The sequence below is a fragment of the Anabrus simplex genome, chromosome 8 (genome assembly GCF_040414725.1).
Source record: "Anabrus simplex isolate iqAnaSimp1 chromosome 8, ASM4041472v1, whole genome shotgun sequence".
Taxonomy (NCBI): Eukaryota; Metazoa; Arthropoda; class Insecta; order Orthoptera; family Tettigoniidae; genus Anabrus; species Anabrus simplex.
Window position 1 is genome coordinate 242,268,858 of NC_090272.1, and position 20,853 is coordinate 242,289,710.

Consider the following 20,853-nt stretch of genomic DNA (forward strand, 5'->3'; position numbering starts at 1 on the left):
TTTATTTATCTAATTCACAAATCTCACGAATTGAACTTTTTATGAATAACTTCGGAAAATTAAAGCGATAGGTTCAGCGCTATTTCGCGAAACAGCGCGCAAAATTGTTTCCATTTGGCGAAATCGAACATAAATTAATGCGAAAAAATCATGCCTCTATACTTAATGAACAAGATGAATTACTACACGGACCTCCTTCCAGTCTGGAAATAAAGGGCTCGAATCTCCGCTGAGGTCGGTCCCATGTGACAACTACATATCTTGTAGAACATTTGTGTGTTCTTATTGAAGTTCGAACATGGGAAATTTGCATTTTCTGCATATTCTTGTAAAAGAGGGAAAATATGACGCGCAAAGACGTAAAATATCAGTGAAGTAGTCTACATGGAGAAAATGTTGTTGGGGAATCAACTGTTTGGAGACAGAATATGAAATCTTCTTCTACCGCTTTTCCCACGCCTGTGGGGTCACACATATGTGGATTTGGCCCTATTAAACGGCCGGACGCCCTTCCCGACGCCAACCCTATATGGAGGGATGTAATCACTGTTGCGTGTTTCGGTGGTGGTTGGTAGTGTAGTGTGTTGTGTTGTGTGAATATGAAGAGGAGAGTGTTGGGACGGACACAAACACCCAGCTCCCGAGCCAGAAGAATTAATCAGAGGTGATTGAAATCCCCGACCAGGCCGGGAATCGAACCCGAGACCCTCTGAACCGAAGGCCAGTCAGCCAACGAGTCGGACAGACAGAATATGAAATAATCATTCAAAAAGTACTTAGTGTGCTTGGCGCTGTTTGAAAGGTAAGCTGCTGTCCACTCAGATATGAATTGCAGGGACTGGAAAAGCATTCAGACTTAGTTTAATTCCTACACCGTCGTGTTACTTTTTTACAGATTTATTTCTTTACCATACTGTACATTCTTTCCTTGTACTAATCTTGTAATGTAATGAATACGAAATTAAAGCACTGTTTGATCATTCGATCCTTTTTAATTTTAATCTCCAATAGAACATTATTTGTGTTTTATTGTGCCTTGTGTGGCTTTTGTTCTATAATAAATTAATTTCTTTCATATTTTAGTGGGACCGACATTTTTTCTATAAAACGGCAATTATATAAAATTAGTTAATACGTTGATTTATGGTAGGCTAGATCCATTATTGTGATTAAGTGAATAAATTAGCACTCAAAGTAGCTTTCTTTGATTGTTTGTTCCTTTTATGTAGTTCTATGTAATAATCGCTCTTTACCTCCCAGTTGATGTCCGTGCAAGTGGTAACGAGAGGAAGGCATACAAGTGAATCTTCCTGGCGGCCGAGGTTCGGTCTCGTCAGTCCATTCTGTACCATACAAGTGCTTAGTGAGACAATGCTATTTTTACGTCCCACTAACTACATTTTTACGATTTGCAGAGACGCCGATGTGGCGGAATTTTGTGCCACAGGAGTTCTTTTACGTGATAGTAAATCTACCGACACGAGGCTAACGTATTTGAGCACTTTCAAATACCACCGGACTGAGCTACCGAGTTATGCTCAGAAGACCAGCGCCCTACCGTCTGACCTATTCATCCCGGCTATTATATTATATTTCGGAGTGTGTTTCTTCCATGCATTAGAATGGACATGCTTCAGTCGAGTTCGTGTTTGAGTGATGCTCGGAGCAGAATGTCTGTTTCTGTGATTCCATACTTTAGATCTCCACCAAGCAAGGAAGAATAGTTTTGAGACTTCTAAAGTGGGATAACCAACGTTTCAGCTGGCAATCCGAAGAGGTGAGCGTAAAACGTTGTCCTTTCTTTCCGGATTACGATCTTCTCGGTGTGGATGTATATTTCTAATTTGCTCTGAAGTCTGTCAACACCATCTTTGAGGTTGAGACCAAGAATTTTTCGGATAATCCTTCTTTCCTTAATTACCAGTTTTTCAGGCAGGCTGTGTATTGGAAGTGTTCTGTTGCATATAATGCTTCGGGTCTAATTACAGTTTGATAATGTCTGATTTTTGCATTTCGAGAGATGGACTTTTTGTTATATATTTTTTGAGTGAGTCGGAAGGCTGTTTCCAACTTGTTGACACGTATTAAGACATGTTAATTGTAGTTTATATAACGTAGCTACCACTGTAATTGAACACTAAATCTTGTAGAGTGCAATAAAACGTAATAAATGTTGCGTGTGTATTGTACCTACAGGATATAGCAATACGCGCTTGTACTGAGTGCATGTGAACCTTCTGGTTCGGCGAGGAAAGCAACAAGAATCTTCTCTCTTCAGTGTCGGAGCTGTCTTCGAGCTTAGAACTCAATACACATTCGATTAACACAGTGAATTTATTACTCAGACATGTTTGAGTTGTACACATTCGGCAAAAACAGAGAAAGATACTTGAAAATTAAAATGGAACGTAATGCAAATTAATTCTAGTAATTGACACTCGACTTAGAGAGGTTTGCTGTAATATCACACAGCAGGAGCTTTTAAATGTGTGCTCGCTTGGTGAAGCGCAACAACGTTTTCCATTTTCCTTGCAGACCTGTCGGTTGTGTTCATAACCAGATTGCGTCGTAATATCACTTCGGAATGGAACACCACCCCACTCTCATCCAATTGCAATCTCCCCGTTTGCATGCGACCCCCCCACCGTCATAACAATAGCTACATTGAAGGGAAGTACTGAAGCTTGCTTTCTTTTCCTCATTGGCATTTCAATTTCTTTCGTGAAGTACTCCTGTTCAAAAAGAAAAGACTGCAATTACTTATTGAAAGTCATATTGTATTGAGATTGTACCGCAGCGGAGAAGGAGGCCCATTCTGTTCTGCCAGTTGACAAGAGCAGATGCTTTGCAATTGTTTACAAGTGGCGCCCCGCAGTCAGTACGAGTATTTACTTTCAAGTCGTTCATTCGTTGAGAGTACACAGCCTTCTAACAGAATGTTTGCCTTCTTTTAGAAACAGCTCTTTTTTCACCCCTGTCCGGCCCCATGACTAAATGGTTAGCGTCCTGGCTTTTTTGTCACAGTCCCGAGTTCGATTCCCGGCAGGGTCAGAAATTTTAACCATAATTCGTTAATTTCGCTGGCATGGGGACTGGGTATATGTGTCGTCTTCATCATCATTTCATGCTCATCACGACTGCAGGTCGCCTACGAGCGTCAAATCAAAAGGCCTGCATCTGGCACTAAAAGCCATACACCATTTTATCACCTCAACCCCCTCCCTGTCACCCTATGGGAGGGAGCCTGGCTTTACAAGCTACTGTAAGGACTAATATAAGGGGTTTTTAACTAGGGAGTGTGAGTTGACGACCACGGGGCTCCTAACTGAGTTCATCATTTCTTCAGCTTGCTTGTGCCAGCTTTCAGCTTTCCTGTCCGACCGCTCTTGGCTAACCCTTGTTTTCTTCTGACCCGTCGGGTATTATGTTCGTTCTCTTAGTTTACAGTACATAAAGGCTGCATTAGTTCTTCTTCTTCTTCTTCTTCTTCTTCTTCTTCTTCTTCTTCTGCTTCTCCTCCTTCTTCTTCTTCTTCCTCAAGTTTGCTGCCCGTTCCAAAACGAAAGGAATTCCTTACACATTTCTGTATCCACCTGTCCTATATCTTGGTATAATATCATGAGACAGTCTTCCAATCTGTTTGCCTTATTCCCTCTAATGTCCAGTTGTATGGCTCAGCGGTTACCGTGTACGTTTTGTCTCTCGGGGATCCTGGAATCCATTCCCGGCCGGATCGAGCAATTTTAATTGTAAACATGTCGGGAACACCACACTAACATGCTGGTTGCCGTACACTCCAGACACCGCGCACCTTCGTCGGAGGAGTCTGCACCAGGCTGTCAATAGCCACAAGAATTTATTAGCCTATTGTTATTATTATTATTGTCCGCCTCTGTGGTGTAGTGGTTAGCGTGATTAGCTGCCACCCCCGGAGGCCCGGGTTCGATTCCAGGCTCTGCCACGAAATTTGAAAAGTGGTATGAGGGCTGGAACGGGGTCCACTCAGCCTCGGGAGGTCAACTGAGTAGAGGTGGGTTTGATTCCCACCTCAGCCATCCTGGAAGTGGTTTTCCGTGGTTTCCCACTTCTCCTCCAGGCGAATGCCGGGATGGTACGTAACATAAGGCCATGGCCGCTTCCTTCCCTCTTCCTTGCCTATCCCTTCCAATCTTCCCATCCCTCCACAAGGAGCATAGCAGGTGAGGCCGCCTGGGCGAGGTACTGGTAATTCTGCCCAGTTGTATCCCCGACCAAGAGTCTGAAGCTCCAGGACACTGCCCTTGAGGCGGTAGAGGTGGGATCCCTCGCTGTGTCCGAGGGAAAAGCCGACCCTGGAGGGTAAACAGATTATTATTATTATTATTATTATTATTATTATTATTATTATTATTATTATTATTATTATTATTATTATTATTCATACATATATACATCATTATAGACCGTTATGCCTTTCAGCGTTCAGTCTGCAAGCGTCTGTAAATTTACTAAACGTCGCCACAATCCTAGATTTGCAACTAGTGCTGTGGCCTCATTTAGTTCTATACCTCTTATCTTTAAATCGTAAGAAACTGAGTCTAACCATCGTCGTCTTGGTCTCCCTCTACTTCTCTTACCCTCCATAACAGAGTCCATTATTCTCCTAGGTAACCTATCCTGCTCCATTCGCCTCACATGACCCCACCACCGAAGTCGGTTTATGCGTACAGCTTCATCCATCGAAATCGAAACAGACTTTCAACGTATTAGGTCGTGTTACGTACATGTAGTACGTGTTGAAGAGATGTTAAGTACAGAACAAAAATGGCCAGCCGGACACCAGTGGGATCCGAACCCACAACCTCCCGATTTCGCGTCGGTTGCTCCACCAATTGAGCTATGGTGGCCTAGGCCATCTTTGTTCTGTTTGGGTTTGGATCCCACTGGTGTCCGGCTGGCCATTTTTGTTCTGTACTTAACATCTCTTCAACACGTACTACATGTACGTAACACGACCTAATACGTTGAAAGTCTGTTTCGATTACAATGCGGTCGTGAAAATTAAATATTCATTCATCCATCGAGTTCATTCCTAACTTAGTCTTTATCTCCTCATTCCGAGTACCCTCCTGCCATTGTTCCCACCTGTTTGTACCAGCAATCGTTCTCGCTACTTTAAAGTCTGTTACTTCTAACTTATGAATAAGATATCCTGAGTCCGCCCAGCTTTCGCTCCCGTAAGCCAAAATTGGTCTGAAAACAGACCGATAGTTTCGTCCGGATGCTGACTTGCTTCTTACAGAATACTGTTGATCGCAACTGCGAGCTCACTGCATTAGCTTTACGACACCTTGATTCAATCTCACCTACTACATTATCATCCTGGGAGAACACACATCCTAAATACTTGAAATTATCTACTTGTTCTAGCTTTGTATCACCAATCTGACATTCAGTTCTGTTGAATTTCTTACCTACTGACATCAATTTAGTCTTCGAGAGGCTAATTTGCATACCATACTCATTGCACCTATTTTCAAGTTCCAAGATATTAGACTGCAGGCTTTCGGCACAAACTGCCATTAAGACCAAGTTGTCAGCATAGGCCAAACTGCTTACTACATTTCCACCTAACTGAATCCCTCCCTGCCATTTTATACCTTTCAGCAGATGATCCATGTAAACTACGAACAGCAAAGGTGAAAGATTACAGCCTTGTCTAACTCCTGTAAGTACCCTGAACCAAGAACTCATTCTACCATCAATTCTCACTGAAGCCCAATTGTCAACATAAATGCCTTTGACTGATTTTAATAATCTACCTTTAATTCCATAGTCCCCCCAGTATGGCGAACATCTTTTCTCTCGGTACCCTGTCATATGCTTTCTCTAGATCTACGAAACATAAACACAACTGCCTATTCCTCTCGTGGCATTTTTCAATTACCTGGCGCATACTGAAAATCAGATCCTGACAACCCCTCTGTGGTCTGAAACCACACTGGTTTTCATCCAATTCTCTTTCTATACCCTGAACCTGCTTACAGTCCACTATTCGGAACTTCTTACTAATTCTATCCACGTACTTCTAATTTCCTCGTCCTGGAAATTTTCTACCCTTATTCATTTGCAGACAGATTTCACTTTTTCTTTCCTAGCCGTAGAGATACTTAGTCCACTACAGATCAGATACTGGTCGGTTTCATCGAAAAATCCCCGAAAAACCCGTACAATCCTAACAGATTTCCTGAATTCGAAGTCGGTTAAGATATAGTCTATTATGGATCTGGTACCTCTAGCCTCCCATATGTAGCGGTGAATAGCCGTATGCTTAAAGAATGTATTCGTAACTGCTAAACCCATACTAGCACAGAAGTCCAGCAAACTCTTCCCATTCCTATTAGCTTCCATATCTTTCCCACATTTACCAATCATCCTTTCGTATCCTTCAGTTTTATTTCCAACTCTCGCATTGACATCGGCCATTAGCACTATCGTATCCTTGCTGTTGACCCTGACTACGATGTTACTCAATGCTTCATAAAACTTGTCGACTTCATCCTCATCTGCACCCTCACATGGTGAATACACGGACACAATTCTTGTCCTAATTCCTCCAACTGACAAATCTAGCCACATCATTCGCTCATTTACGTGCCTAACAGAAACTATGTTGCGTCCAATAGTATTTTTGATAAAAAGTCCTACCCCATACTCTGCCCTTCTATTTTTAACATCCGTCAAGTACACATTATAATCTCCTCTCTTCCTTGTTAAGCAACATTGGGCGTGGTCAAGATTTGGATGGGTTGCCACGCGCTGTTAGTGGGGGTTAAGGGAATGGAGGAGCGGAAAGGAACTGGCCACCCTACCGTACGTAAACTCCGGCTCAGGCATACCTCTGCGAAGGTTCGGACCTGCCTTCGGGCAGAATAAACCCTTACCTTACCTTTCTTGTTATCTCCACTTACCCGAATATAATTTACTCCTAGTATTCAAATGCATCCTCTTTGCTGACACAGCCATTTCTGCTTTCTTTCTTCCATAAGCCCCATTAATATTGATAGCTCCCCATCGAATTTCATTTCGTTCGCCAAGTTGTTTCCAAGAAGACCCTCGCCTTTCAAATGGGAGTGGGACTCCGTTACTCCCATAAGTCGAAGTCTTGCTTAAAGTGTTCTGAGCTCGGTAAATTTATGAAGCAATATGCTACCCTACTTACACCTAGTCCAAGTGAGGATCTCTCCTCTAACGGGTTAGGGACCACCGGTGAATTGTATAGTCCTAGCCGCGTGAGCACAAGGAGGGGCATGACTCAGAATATGTCCGAGATGCCCACTTCCATTCTGTAGCAACTGGTATCTCGACTCTCAGGGCCACTTACTAGGCCACTCAGCCATTATTATTATTATTATTATTATTATTATTATTATTATTATTATTATTATTATTATTATTATTACCTCCGATAAAAATTAATTTTAATCATACTTGTTTTTACTTGAAATGCCGGTCCCTAGGAGTGATAAAATCTCATCCTCGCATTCTCTATTCCTTTACTGTAGTTGTATGTCTTCCGGAAACAGACATTCATTGGCTTATATTTCTCAGTGCTAAATTTTAAAATCCCTGGATGTCATTTCCCGATCACTGAAGTGTAATTTCACATTTTAAAATTTTATTTTAGTCCGGCCCTGTGGTGTAGTGGTTAGTGTGATTAGCTGCCACCCCCGGAGGCCCGAGTTTGATTCCCGGCTCTGCCACGAAATTTGAAATGTGCTGCGAGGTCAACTGAGTAGAGGTGGGTTCGATTCCCATCTCAGCCATCCTGGAAGTGGTTTTCCGTGGTTTCCCACTTCTCCTCCAGGCAAATGCCGAGATGGTCTTCATTGTATATCCCTTCGAATCTTCCCATCCCCCCGCAAGGCCCGTGTTCAGCATAGCAGGTGAGGCCGCCTGGGTGAAGTACTGGTCATCCTCCCCAGTTGTATCCCCGACCCAGAGTCTGAAGCTCTAGGACACTGCCCTTGAGGCGGTAGAAGTGGGATCCCTCGCTGAGTCCGAGGTAAAAACCTACCCTGAAGGGTAAACAGATAAAGAAGAAGAAGGAATTTTATTTTGTCACAGAAGGGCGTGATACATTGTTACTGAGATAGAAACATCTCACCTCTCCTCTATCTAATGGTAGTGTCTCTGTTTCAGTACGGGCGAACTGTCCACGTGCTGGTACATCCTGCTCTCAGGGTCGGTCTTCATCGATGGTTCTATGTTCCTACCTCGATCAAGGTAAGCGACAATAACACATAATGTAACACTGTATGGTGCTCCGTGTGAGTTTTTCGTGCTTGAACACGACTTTTTCAGGAAGAACTGCTAATATGTTCCTATACACCGTACAGTATTTTACTTTAACGATACGGACAGAAGTTAACGTCTGACAAGTTAGGAAAGAATACAGTACATTGCATGAAACTTGCGCATATGAAATTGCTTTAATGATAGGTTCATGTGTAGGGGCCTAACTGAAATTGTGGAAACTGAAGATTTTTATTTTTCAGGATTGAAAACCCTTTCTCAGATCTTTTGGTTAAAGCAGGAGATTTTTAATGGATACTTAACATGTTAAGCGTTTTTCTTCTTAGATAAGTTTTTCAACGATTTCCTTTTATTGGCGGTAAGCTCTCCTCTGTCGATCAGTGGTTGAGTGGCGGCTTCCAGGTTCCAGTTGGATATCTCAAGTGCGGAATAAGGTCCATTGCACATTCCATGTTCTTTGATGTCGGCATGTTTCACATCTGGTGTTGACATAATTGTAAATCAGGTATGGATCGGCCAGCAGATATCCGTGTCTGGAGCAGGTGCACGCGCTGGATGTGGTCGGACGATTATTATTAGTAGAAGAAAAGTATCCGAGATATACCATCACTAGGGACCGAATTCTTATGTAATTGCTGTACTTGTAGACAACTGATGTCGGCGGTTCTGATATGGTTATACATATGTTTCATTTTACTTATTTTTACATATTCCTAATATTACATATTATGTGAAGAATGTATTATTTTTCTACATATCTAGGGAATTATTACCCCCAAAAAAATTGTGTCGTTCGCTTAATTTTCAGACCATAGTAAAATAGTTGGCGGATTTCATCTCATATAGAATATATTTAAATTCCTAAAGTTGACTTTAAAATTGCGATCTCTAAGCCTTTGTCCGAGCGCACACAACAGTACTAATCCTGCCTTTCATCGGCCACAGACTTCAAGCTCTACTCTAAGATAATTAGTGGCGAACGGTCCTTCTCAGTCTACAAGATAATTTTATCGGATCAGCGCCAAAACATAGAGAACTACTTGGTGACATGACTGCTTGTGTTACTTAAAGACAGATTCACCGAGCTCGATAGCTGCAGTCGCTTAAGTGCGGCCAGTATCCAGTATTCGGGAGATAGTAGGCTCGAACCCCACTGTCGGCAGCCCTGAAAATGGTTTTCCGTGGTTTCCCATTTTCACACCAGGCAAATGCTGGGGCTGTACCTTAATTAAGGCCACGGCCTCTTCCTCCCCACTCCTAGCCCTTTCCTGTCCCATCGTCGCATAAGACCTATCTGTGTCGGTGCGACGTAAAACAACTAGCAAAAAAAAAAAAAAAAAAGACAGATTCCATAATTAGTAACATTTGTTGAGCATGAGAGCAGCAGGAAATTAGCTACATTGTGTGATATACTCCGGGATTTACAAAGCGTAACATTATTTTTAAATATTTGAAGTATTTCGATTAGGCCTTTCATTTGATTATTTAATACTGTCGAAGTCCGACTCGTTGGCTGAATGGTCAGCGTACGGCCTTCGGTTCAGAGGGTCCCGGGTTCGATTCCCGGCCGGGTCGAAGATATTAATCGTTTCTCATTAATTTTCTGTCTCGGGCACTCGGTGTTCGTGTCCGTCCCAACACTCTCCTCTTTATATTCAGACAACATACTACACTAGCAACCGCCACAGAAACACGCAGTTCATCCCTCCATATAGGGTTGGCGTCAGGAAGGGCATTCCGCCGTAAAACAGGAACAAATCCACATGTGCGACGCAGTTTGCACCCGCAACCCCACTGGTGTGGGAAAAGCTGTAGGAGAAAAGAAGAAGGAGTTTATGATGATTTAATACTGTCCAAATTAGAAAGCAGTAGGCCATGTAAACAATATCATAACCATTAGTCATAATAAAAGGAATATACGAACTTTTTTGTAAAAATGTTGCAGTAATAGTGTTAGATACTTCACAGTTTGATTTTACATAAAAACCATCACGTTCCAAACATCTCCGATGAAGTGAACCAGAAGTAGCGATGAGGCCTTGTGCGAGTTAACCTTGACTGAATGTACAGGTAGCATGCGGTCTGACCTCGCTAGCGTCACGTGGTCTGGCCTCACGAGAGAGAAGGAAGGTTAGGAGCAAGAACATGCGGGAGGCCTGTCCTCACAATCTTCAGCTGATAATATTATGTACAATTTGACATATACTGCTGTAATCGTCTTCATCTTTTTAAATTATATTAAAAGCCTTTTTCCAAACAATTTAATTTATATTATAATCTCTAAATCCCGCACTGTACGCCCCTTAGTCTGGTTTCTTGGTACTAGGTTACTGTTCTGGTAAGGGAACAAATTTATGTTAAACCACTCGTAAGGGTTTTTTCATGAAATTGCGTTTTTTTGTTTCCGTGGATGTTATTTGTTATCGGGTAACTTTTCTGTTTTTGTTAGGTTTTCCCACAATTATTTGTTTGATTTTCTCTGTTAACTTTCTTAATATTTACGCTATACGTACATTGACATCGGGACTTTAGGAAGAAGAAGAACTGATGCTCGCTATGTGGTCTGACACCGTGGTTAGCCGGTTCGAGTCTCGCCCGTGGAAAGAAATATCACCATCAGAATGTTGGCCGGCAGTGGCATACAATTTATAATCACTACATTGTGTGCGAAAAGTCTGGATTCAGTTCCAAAGCTCTCCCCAATGTTCATATGACGCTGTCGGGACGTAAAACCTTCAGCATGAGTAGGCTACGTGCCAGCACCATTCCTACTCTCATATCACGTCATTCTACTCATCGCGTTAACCCCTCTGAACGCGACCCCGTACAATGACCGAGCGCTGTTACCGGATTCATTTCGTGTTCATTAGCTCTTCAGCTGAGCTCATCCCCGATAGCATGCGCGCTCTGTGTGTGTCAACATATAGCGTAGATTTTCGCCAAGTCTGAGGACTCTGTTCAAATCCCTGCTGGGAAATATGTAAACTGAGGAAACAAAGAATGATCACCCTCTGTTGGTTCCCATTCAACTTGGTATCGGGTGACTACAATTTTCTAAACCTCTGAACTGTTTTCGTGTTTAGTCGGGCACTTCGGGCCATAAGCCCACTTAGTGTTTCTTCATGGCCAATCATGTTAAACCTTTTCTTTTTTCATTTAGAATGGGCACTCATTGCCCCTTTGTATTTTGTAATTGTGTATAACGAACTGTTCAGCAGAAGTGACTGTAGAGTTCGTCAGACATAACTTATGCCTCTGAGAGGCTCATCTTTTGAGCTCAGATGCAGTGGAGCAAACATGTTCAGAGTTATAATGTTCATTCCCTGAATATTATCGTGTGGTTTAATTCTCTCTAGCTTTTGAACCAGATTTTTGGACTTACAGTCCGCTGTTGTTATCAGACCTGACGATCTCATTGTTATTCTATTTAACTGTTATTTGTTCCAAATCTTCTATCTATCAAATTTAAAAAAGAAGGAAAGAAATAAAATGTCTAACTGCCACCGTTGTTGCCGGATAAAGTTCAAAGTTTCAGATTTACCTTGAATTTAATTACGTTGAGTTACGAGTGTGCGATAACAGTAGTACCAGACCAACACCAAGATTGAAATGCCTGACCACAAGGGGCTGGACAAAAGGAGATCGACACATTGACGTAGCATTTTACGAAGCAACTTGTGAAAGAGTAAAGCAAAGCACTGTACACGATGATATGAATTGAAAATGCTTGGCGAGGGGTTGAAGTTAAGCGAGCGAAGTTCTGACAAGAAAAGTAAGTCATTTTGCTTCATTTTGTAGGAGTATATCTGTGTCAAGTGTGACATCTCGATTCTTTCACAGATGGCGTCGAATGGAGTGAACTGAACATATTCTGTTCATGTTAATATTATATAAATAAAAATAAGAAATTCACCCTAGTTTGAAGTTAGGTACCGTACATGGGTAAAAGTGTTAGTGTCTTATAACGCGCACAAGAAAGTTCTCTACGGAGAACAGCTCTTGATCCACAAACCTACTTTCTGTATCGCCTCAGAGATGATTGATGGAACCATGCGGGTTCCTGGATGAGCAGTTCCGGCGAGAGAGACTGAAGGCTAGAATCAAGGCTTTTGGGACTGAATACAGGTGCCGCCATGTAGAGTACTTAACTACCTCAACAATTCTAACCAAGTCAAATGCGCTCATTCCGACATCCGCTGTCTAGCTTCTTGTTCGTACACCTCGGCGTCTCCGTAAACCATAAAGCCAACCGCACTATTCTAATATGTTTGTTGAGTACTCAGCTGTCATAAGTATCCTAGGCGTACCACGCTTCCCTCACCCACCCATATCAGCCCATTGAAACCAGCCCTGTGAGCAGGAGGACCGCTCTCCATATCGTCACAGCCAACGATGAGACTGAGGCACTAGGTCTCGCCAGCAAAGGCGGCACAGACCCTAAATCAAACAGTTTCTATCTTCGTTAGTAATAACTCCTCGGGGAATTTATCGAGCCGATAGGCCTTCCTCACAACAAACGCGTCTCCAAAAAATTTAAAGAAAGCATTAGGGTTAGTCCAAAAGATCTACAACAATCCATGACAAGACACACAGAATGCAAGTGAAACACTGACACTCAACAGAAAACAAGAACTTGAAGAGAGAAAAATCATTAGAAAAAGGAGCAAGATACACCGAAGACGGTTACAGATTACAACCAATCAAAAGAACAGAAACGTTCTCAAACATCATTAGGAAAAGACGGTCATCTCACTAGATTACCAGGAAATCGACTGACAAAAAGGATAATGTAATATGTAACCTCACTTGAGAACTCGACACCCTGGCTTAACGAACTTCGAAAGGGCCTCAAAATCGCAAACATAAGTTCAACAGACATTCTAGAAAGAGACATCTTTAGACCCAGATTGAGCAATTGGAAAGCTGCACCAGAGCAACCACAACAAAAGCAGTACAAACCAAAGTGGTCGGGAGAACGTAAACAAGCCTTCTCGGAAAGAATGAGAGACTATTGGAACAAGAAGGAACCACAGAAGAATTGACTGAGTTATTTGCTTAACGTCGTCCAATACTGGCAGAATTCGCTGCTACTACTAGCAATAATAATAATGCTCATAATAATGTTATTGAGTACTTTTACAGTTTTCGCAGACATCGAGATGCCGGAATTATGTGCCACGAAAGTGGTATGTGTTCGTAAATCTGCAGCGTACTTGACGCCATTCAGAACCAGTAAACTGAGCTAGGATCGAACTAGTCAGCTTAAACTCTACCGTGTGTGCCCCTTCTGTTTTAGTTAGTACAAGAAGCTGATGTCCAAACACGTAACTGTTTCACACGTGGTGCTTTTGAAAAGTCTTTAAAGGGACCAACAGCACTTTTGATGTTAACCAAGCCCTGTATTTGTCTTGGAAGAGGTAACAGCTCAACGTCTCTGTGTATTAGAAAGAACCACTCAACTTTGGCTTCCTGGTTTACAGTTCTCGTCGAACGAAGTACTGTCATTAAACCTGGAATGCTTGTTTAACATTGCACGCTTCAGATCATTCGATGGCTTTAAATGCAGACTCTAGTCGTTGTAAAACGTGAAGTCTCGCGAATCCATGGCACAATCAGACTGGCTTTTTTTAAAATACTCTTGGTCTGGTTATATTTTGTCGGCGGGTGCAGGTGGTAGATAGTGAACTCTATGTATTGGATTTAATTTGTAACCCAGAACAGTTAGCTAACTTGTGATGTGTTCTTGGTCATTTTTTACGAAAGACGAACAACAGAGTAAAGGAGTATCCAGCCGCGATGATGGTAACTCTAGCATAATATTGTCAACGTTATCATAGATTCATGTCTATGAATAACATAGATTGGTTCTGCAACTATTTCTCTAAATTGCACAGTGTAATTCATAATCATAAACCACACATTTCCGATTATAACTCGATTTTGTTAAAGTAATGAAATTGGATTCCTGAGGCAAATACATAAATAAGCACAACTGCAGACAGTTACATAGAATAATACATTTATTCAACAACATGGATGTGTGCACAGGCTCAACGTTCTGGGTTTAAAACCCGACAAGGTTACATTTGCTTAGTGTTGATGTTTGAGTATTCTTATTTTCTTTTGGCCACGTTTTCTTCCCCGCACACGTTTCGCAGAGGAATGTGGCCGAAGTATCACTTACACAAACAGTGTGTGTCCACTTGCAACACCTTATCCAGGTTTCTTCCGGGAGTCACTCCGCATCTTCGTCATCCTCGTATTTGTTTCCACACTCGCCCTTTTCTTTGAGGCGGTGGTGGCATTCTTCGATTTCTGCAGCATGAGCTGACTTTTGTACAGTGAACTTGTGACATCGCGAGACGAGCTTGTGTCTCCCAGCGTGCTCGGCTGCTCAGTCATCGCTGCTTTTTAAATATAAGTAAATACAAATATAATTCTCTGGGGCCATCAAGGACCACGTTAAGTCTTGTTGCATTTGACACTGAACTTGGCCTTCTTTAGAGCCCAAATTTCCCTCATTCTTTGTGAGTGGGCCTGCTTACGCTCCTCTGTCCAAGGGGCACCGTGTCTTCTCTTCGGTTGCTCGTCTCGGTTTAGCCCGTTCGTCAATATTTTCTTGCGGAAGAGATCTCTGTTAAGGGCGTCTTCAGCTGAGATATGTAGCATTTGCAGGTCTTCTTTGGTATTTCTAAACCAGCGAACTGTGGTTTTGGGGGTTGAATCAAAAAAGTGAAAGATTTCTTTACTTAACTTTCTTCCGTCCATTCTTTTCAGATGACCGTAAAATCGTGCCCGTCTTTTTCTGATTGTGTCGGTAATTTTCTCTATTTTGCTGTAGACTTCCTTGTTGGATCTCTTTTGATGGATTCCATTTCTGTACTTTGATTCCAAGATTCCTCTCACAATTTTGCGTTCTCTTTTCTCCAGTTCTTCAAGGAGTCCTTTGTTGGCATTTAGAGACAAGGTTTCGGCTACATATAGAACTACTGGCTTCAGAACTGCTGATAGTGACGAATCTTGGTGTTTTGGGAAAGGCATTTTTTGTTGTAGATTGTGCGGGATGTTTGGTAGGCTATTTCCAGTTTGCGTACTCACTCGTGAAGTGCTTCTTTGTCCAGTCCATTTTTCATGATGATCTCACCCAGGTATTTGAATTTGTCTACTCGGGTGATGTCCCCGTATTTTGTATGGAGTTTTGGTGGAGCCTCTTTGATGTTAGTCATTACTTCTGTTTTCGCAAACGATATCTGCAAACCAGTTTGTTCGGCAATTTCCTTTAAAATTTCAACTTGAGCTCTAGCGGTTTCTATGTCGTTTGAGAGAACAGCAATATCATCGGCAAATGCTAAGCAGTCTGTTGCGATCCCCTTGGATTTGGTTCCTATTCTCAATGGACTGTAGTTGGTTTCCTGTAATCTCACCCGCCAGGTTCTGATGATCTTTTCAAGAACACAGTTGAAGAGTATCGGGAATAGCCCATCACCTTGTCGGACTCCTGTTTTGATGTCAAAGGAATGCGAGAGACATCCGTGGAACTTCACCTTGGATTTTGTATCGGTCAGGGTGGCTGTAATTAATGCCAGCACTTTCAAATCAACTCCAAATTCATTTAAGATGTTTAGCAGGACTTCCCGGTCAATGGAGTCGTACGCTTTCTTAAAGTCCACAAAGACACACACATACTGCTTGGACCTTAGTGTACAATATCTGATGATCGTTTTGAGATTTTGGATCTGTTCAGCTGTTGAGCGACCTTTTCTGAACCCTCCTTGGTATTCACGTATTTTATGTTCGACTTGTGCTTCCAAACGCTCCAGGATGGCAAGTGATAGAATTTTGTAAGTCACGGGTAGCAAAGATATTCCTCTGTAGTTGTTGATGTTCTTCATGCTGCCTTTTTTGTGTAATGGATGGATGAAAGCAATTTTCCAATCTTCGGGTAGGGTCTCCTTGTTCCAAATTTCTTCTATTTGCTTTTGCAAGATATCAAGTGATTCCTCTGGGGCATATTTCCATAGTTCTGCTACTATTGAGTCTTCCCCCGGCGCTTTGTTATTTTTGAGACGGGCAATGTGGCGCTTGATTTCATCTCTGTCGGGTGGTCTGGAATCTGGGTACCTGAGTAAGGGTTCCTTGGTCTCAATGGCGTTTTGCGGTTTAGAGCAATTAAGTAAATTCTTGAAGTAATCTGCCAGAATGCTGAAATTTTCTTCATTTGACGTCGCCAGTGTGCCGTCCTCTCGCTCAAAGCATAGAGATGGTGGTTTATAGCCAGTGAGTTTGCGTTTGAAGGCTCTGTAGTACTCTCTGCTTTCATTCTTCCTAAAGTTTTGTTCTATCTTTTCAATGAGAGATTTTTCGTATTTACGTTTCTCAGTTCTGAACACCCTAGCTGCTTGGGCACGTTGGGTTTTGTAGGTTTCCCAATCATTTTCTGATTTCGTAGAGTAGTACTGTTTCCACGCACTGAGTATTTCTTGGAGGACTGATTCGCAGGTACCATTCCACCAGGCATGCTTTTTGCTTCTCTTGATTTCTGCAACGTCTTTGGCGGCCTCAACAAGGAGACTTTTGGCGTTGTTAAAGTCACAGTCATTTGGTCTAGCCTTCTTCTGGAACTCCTTGACCCTTTGCCGAAGTTTATCATTGTCGAAGCGTGTGATCTGTTTGGTTGTCTTCCTTGTGTTTGCGGGAATTGCTTTGAATTTGATACGAGACATATAATGATCTGAGGCCACATTGATGCCTTTCTTTACCTTGACATTCATAATTTCAGGGCTGTTTCTCCTGGAGATTGCAACATGATCAATTTGGAACTCTCCGAGAGCTTGGATGGGAGAACGCCAAGTCATGTGCTTTCTGGGTAGATGGCGAAAGTGGGTCGACATGACCTGCAGGTTGTGATTACCGGGCGAGTTGGCCGTGCGCGTAGAGGCGCGCGGCTGTGAGCTTGCATCCGGGAGATAGTAGGTTCGAATCCCACTATCGGCAGCCCTGAAGATGGTTTTCCGTGGTTTCCCATTTTCACACCAGGCAAATGCTGGGACTGTACCTTAATTAAGGCCACGGCCGCTTCCTTCCAACTCCTAGGCCTTCCCCATCCCATCGTCGCCATAAGACCTATCTGTGTCGGTGCGACGTAAAGCCCCTAGCAGGTTGTGATTTTCGCAAATGGACACCAGTCTTTTGCCGTTGGGATTGGTTCTTTTGTGAGCAGGGTAATTTCCTATAACTTTCTTGTACTTCTGTTCACGACCTAGTTGGGCATTGAAGTCACCCAAAAGAAGCTTGACATGGTGTTTGGGGATTTTGTTTAATTTTTCATCGAGTAGGTCCCAGAAATTATCAGCTTCGTCTGGATCAGACTTGTTCTTATCGTTTGTAGGAGCATGTGCGTTAACTAGGGCGTAGGTTTTGTTCGCGCATTTAATTGTGAGTATAGACAATCTGTCATTCACAGGTTTGAAATTTGCAACCGATTTAAGGATCTTGGTTCTAACAGCAAATGCGGTTCCAAGCATCACAGCTCCGTTGAGGATTGCTCTTTGCGCTTTGCTCTTGAAAAATCGGTAGCCTTCGGATTCAAAAATCTCTTCATCTGGGTACCTTGTTTCCTGTAGGGCCATTATGGATATCTGATTTTCATGAAGAGCTTTGGTGAGGGTTTTCAGCTTGCCAGTTTGTGTAAGTGAATTTATTTTGAAAGTTGCTAGAAAGGTTTTAGATTTTGGCCTGAGTTTTTGACTCTTCGGGGTACACCGAGACGCTCCGACTCGTCTCTTGCATGAAGTCGAGTCTCCCCCAGAATCCGAACGAGACTCGTGCGCCGTGGCGTTCACGACGAGGGATTTATCCGAAGATTTACCCCCTGGGGTATGTTTCTTGAAATGTTGTGCCATCATGCTTTTTGACTTGACTTTGCTTTGGACGGGTACCCATCCTTTTACAACTAGGGTTGTTAGCCCTAGAGGTTGCCTCAAGATGTTTTCTGGCTTCTGGTCATTTACCAGTCTTCGCCGTAACCCTGGCAAGCGACCAGTTTTTTTTCACGGTGGTATTTTATTTCCCTACTACCCTCTGACTCTGCTGGCGGCAGAGCCAGCGAGCTTCCCCAATTCCAATGGGACGCGCCCGATGGAGGTAACCGGTAAATCCCCACACGGGATATTGAATTATTATTATTATTATTATTATTATTATTATTATTATTATTGTTCACGTAGTAGTCAGTGAATAAACGGAAATAATTCTAATAACATGTATACCGTTAGAAACAACGCGAGTTTCCTAATATGGGGTACCTCATAATACGACATCCTCACTACCCCATAATAGGGAACTTGCCATGTTGGGTTACTCAAACTTTCAGCTGAAGTAGAATTGCAGTTAAGATCTGAAGCAGCAACTGATAGCTTCATGTTCTTGCTGTCACTCAAAAAGAAGTAACTTAGTTAAAACTGAGAGGACTTGGTGAAACTTAGAACGTGACTTTACATCCCGTGTAGCATCATGTTCACCTCACAAGTTTGTCGAGGCTGTCAGTCACAACCCTCTTACTCTGTACTGTATCGTATTATTAAAAAAACGAAGGTGCAATGATACGGACTCCTCCCTTAGCTTTACCTACTCTAATTCTCTGAGATCTGTTTTCTAGAGATTTAACCACCCATTCAATCACTCTTATTGTCTATTCCTAATTTTCCTCAGCAGTCTTCCATGACGTGTCATATCGAAAGGCTTCGATAAGTCCATATGACCTCCCACAAGGTGAGCCTCACTACTCGCATGTGAACAGTTTCGAGATGCTGGGACCTAACTTTCTCTACGCATAGCGCAGTCGCACGGAACTGACCTGCCTAAGGTCGAGACTCACGGCCTGCTCGCGGCTCAAATACCATCAGTCAGATGGAGTGTTACATCATAAGCAGGACCGGTGTGCTCTTCGAGATCTGTGCACAGCAGCGGGGGGAAAAAAAAACAACACCACTGTCCACTGGGGGCAGACTTCTTATTAATTGTCTACCTAATGTTTTCTGAAATGATTTCAAAGAAATGGGAAATTTATGGAGTATCTTCCTCCGTAAATCATTATAATCCCTAATTTCTCTTCCTGTAAGAGTCTCCGTGGCTCAGACGGCAGCGCGTCGGCCTCTCACTGCTGGATACGGTGGTTCAAATCCCGGTCACTCCATGTGAGATTTGTGCTGGACAAAGCGGAAGTGGCACAGTTTTTTCTCCGGGTACTCCGGTTTTCCCTGTTATCTTTCATTCCAGCAACACTCTCCATTCTCATTTCATAGCATCTATCATTCATTAATAAATGACTTTGGGAGTGGCGACCCCATCCTACTAACAGCCTACAGTATATCTGCTTCATTCATTACATCCCTGACCCGGTCAATGACTGAAAAACAGGTTGTAGGTTTTCATTTTTCTCTTCCTATAAACGAACATTTGTCCCAATTTGTCGTCTTGAATTCCAACTTTCTCTTCATATAATAATTTTTCGTACCTTTAAAAGGTCCACTCAAGCGTTCTAATAACATGACATACCACTTAGTCGAGCAGTTCGTCTCCGTACTCCCCGATCTTGCAACACTGCTCGTTTGCTGGAAGTCGCCCAGATCAAAGAGTGATGTTTTCCTCTAGATATTCTGTTAATCCTGGCGAAAGTCCCAACATCGTATGTGCTACCCAGTGTTGCCAACTTAGCGGGGTTTCCGCTAAATTTGGCGGAATTAGAAGACTGTCGGCGGAAAAATGTATCATTTAGCGGACAGCGGATTTTTTGGTGGAATTCTAGATTTATTATAGCGGAATTTAGTGTTTTATCCATTTTACGTTTTTTAATTTGTACTCCAGTCTGTCTCCGAGCTATTCCGTATTTTTTATCCGAAGCTAGCAATCACATGAGGAAAACATGTTATTTAGATTTGATGTTATGAGATCATGGTGTCTTAAATTTGTAATGCGTGGGGAAAAGGGTACTTATCTCTTAGTTGATGAATGACTACAGATAATGAAACTGTGAGAGAGTAGCATTTATATTTATGCTATAGAGGACCGTTTAATGAATTGTGTGTGGCCCTTGAGGTAGGGGATTCACCTAGTTGGCACCCGGCAACTAAAACGCCTACAAGTTTTAGCTCGCCAGCTCGCAGGCAGGGGGTTAATCCCAGTAAAACTCACAGATCGGGCGAGTGCAGGTATTTACTTTTATCATTATTATTATTATTATTATTATTATTATTATTATTATTATTATTATTATTATTATTAAACTATTATTATTATTATTATTATTATTATTATTATTATTATTATTATTATTATTATTATTATTATTATTATTATTATTATTATTATTATTATTATTATTATTATTATTTGAGATCGGATTTTTTGGCGGAATTTTAGCGGATTTTTAGTAGTATTTAGCGGATATCGAAAATATAAGTTGGCAACACTGGTGCTACCAACACAAGTAACTCAGTCTGGCATTGATTCCTCATCTCCTTGGTTTACCTTGCTCCCTTCCGACCCCGAGAGAACCAT

General features: G+C 42.2%; 1 protein-coding gene across 1 annotated transcript in view; it reads left to right on the plus strand.

Moving 5' to 3' along the window:
• Positions 1-20,853, plus strand: part of PDZ-GEF (PDZ domain-containing guanine nucleotide exchange factor) — a 735,817-nt gene that overhangs the window by 94,226 nt on the left and 620,738 nt on the right. Inside the window, exon 2 of the mRNA XM_067152787.2 lies at positions 8,182-8,265. Coding sequence (XP_067008888.1) covers positions 8,182-8,265 — 84 coding nt within the window. The remainder of the gene's footprint in view (positions 1-8,181; positions 8,266-20,853) is intronic.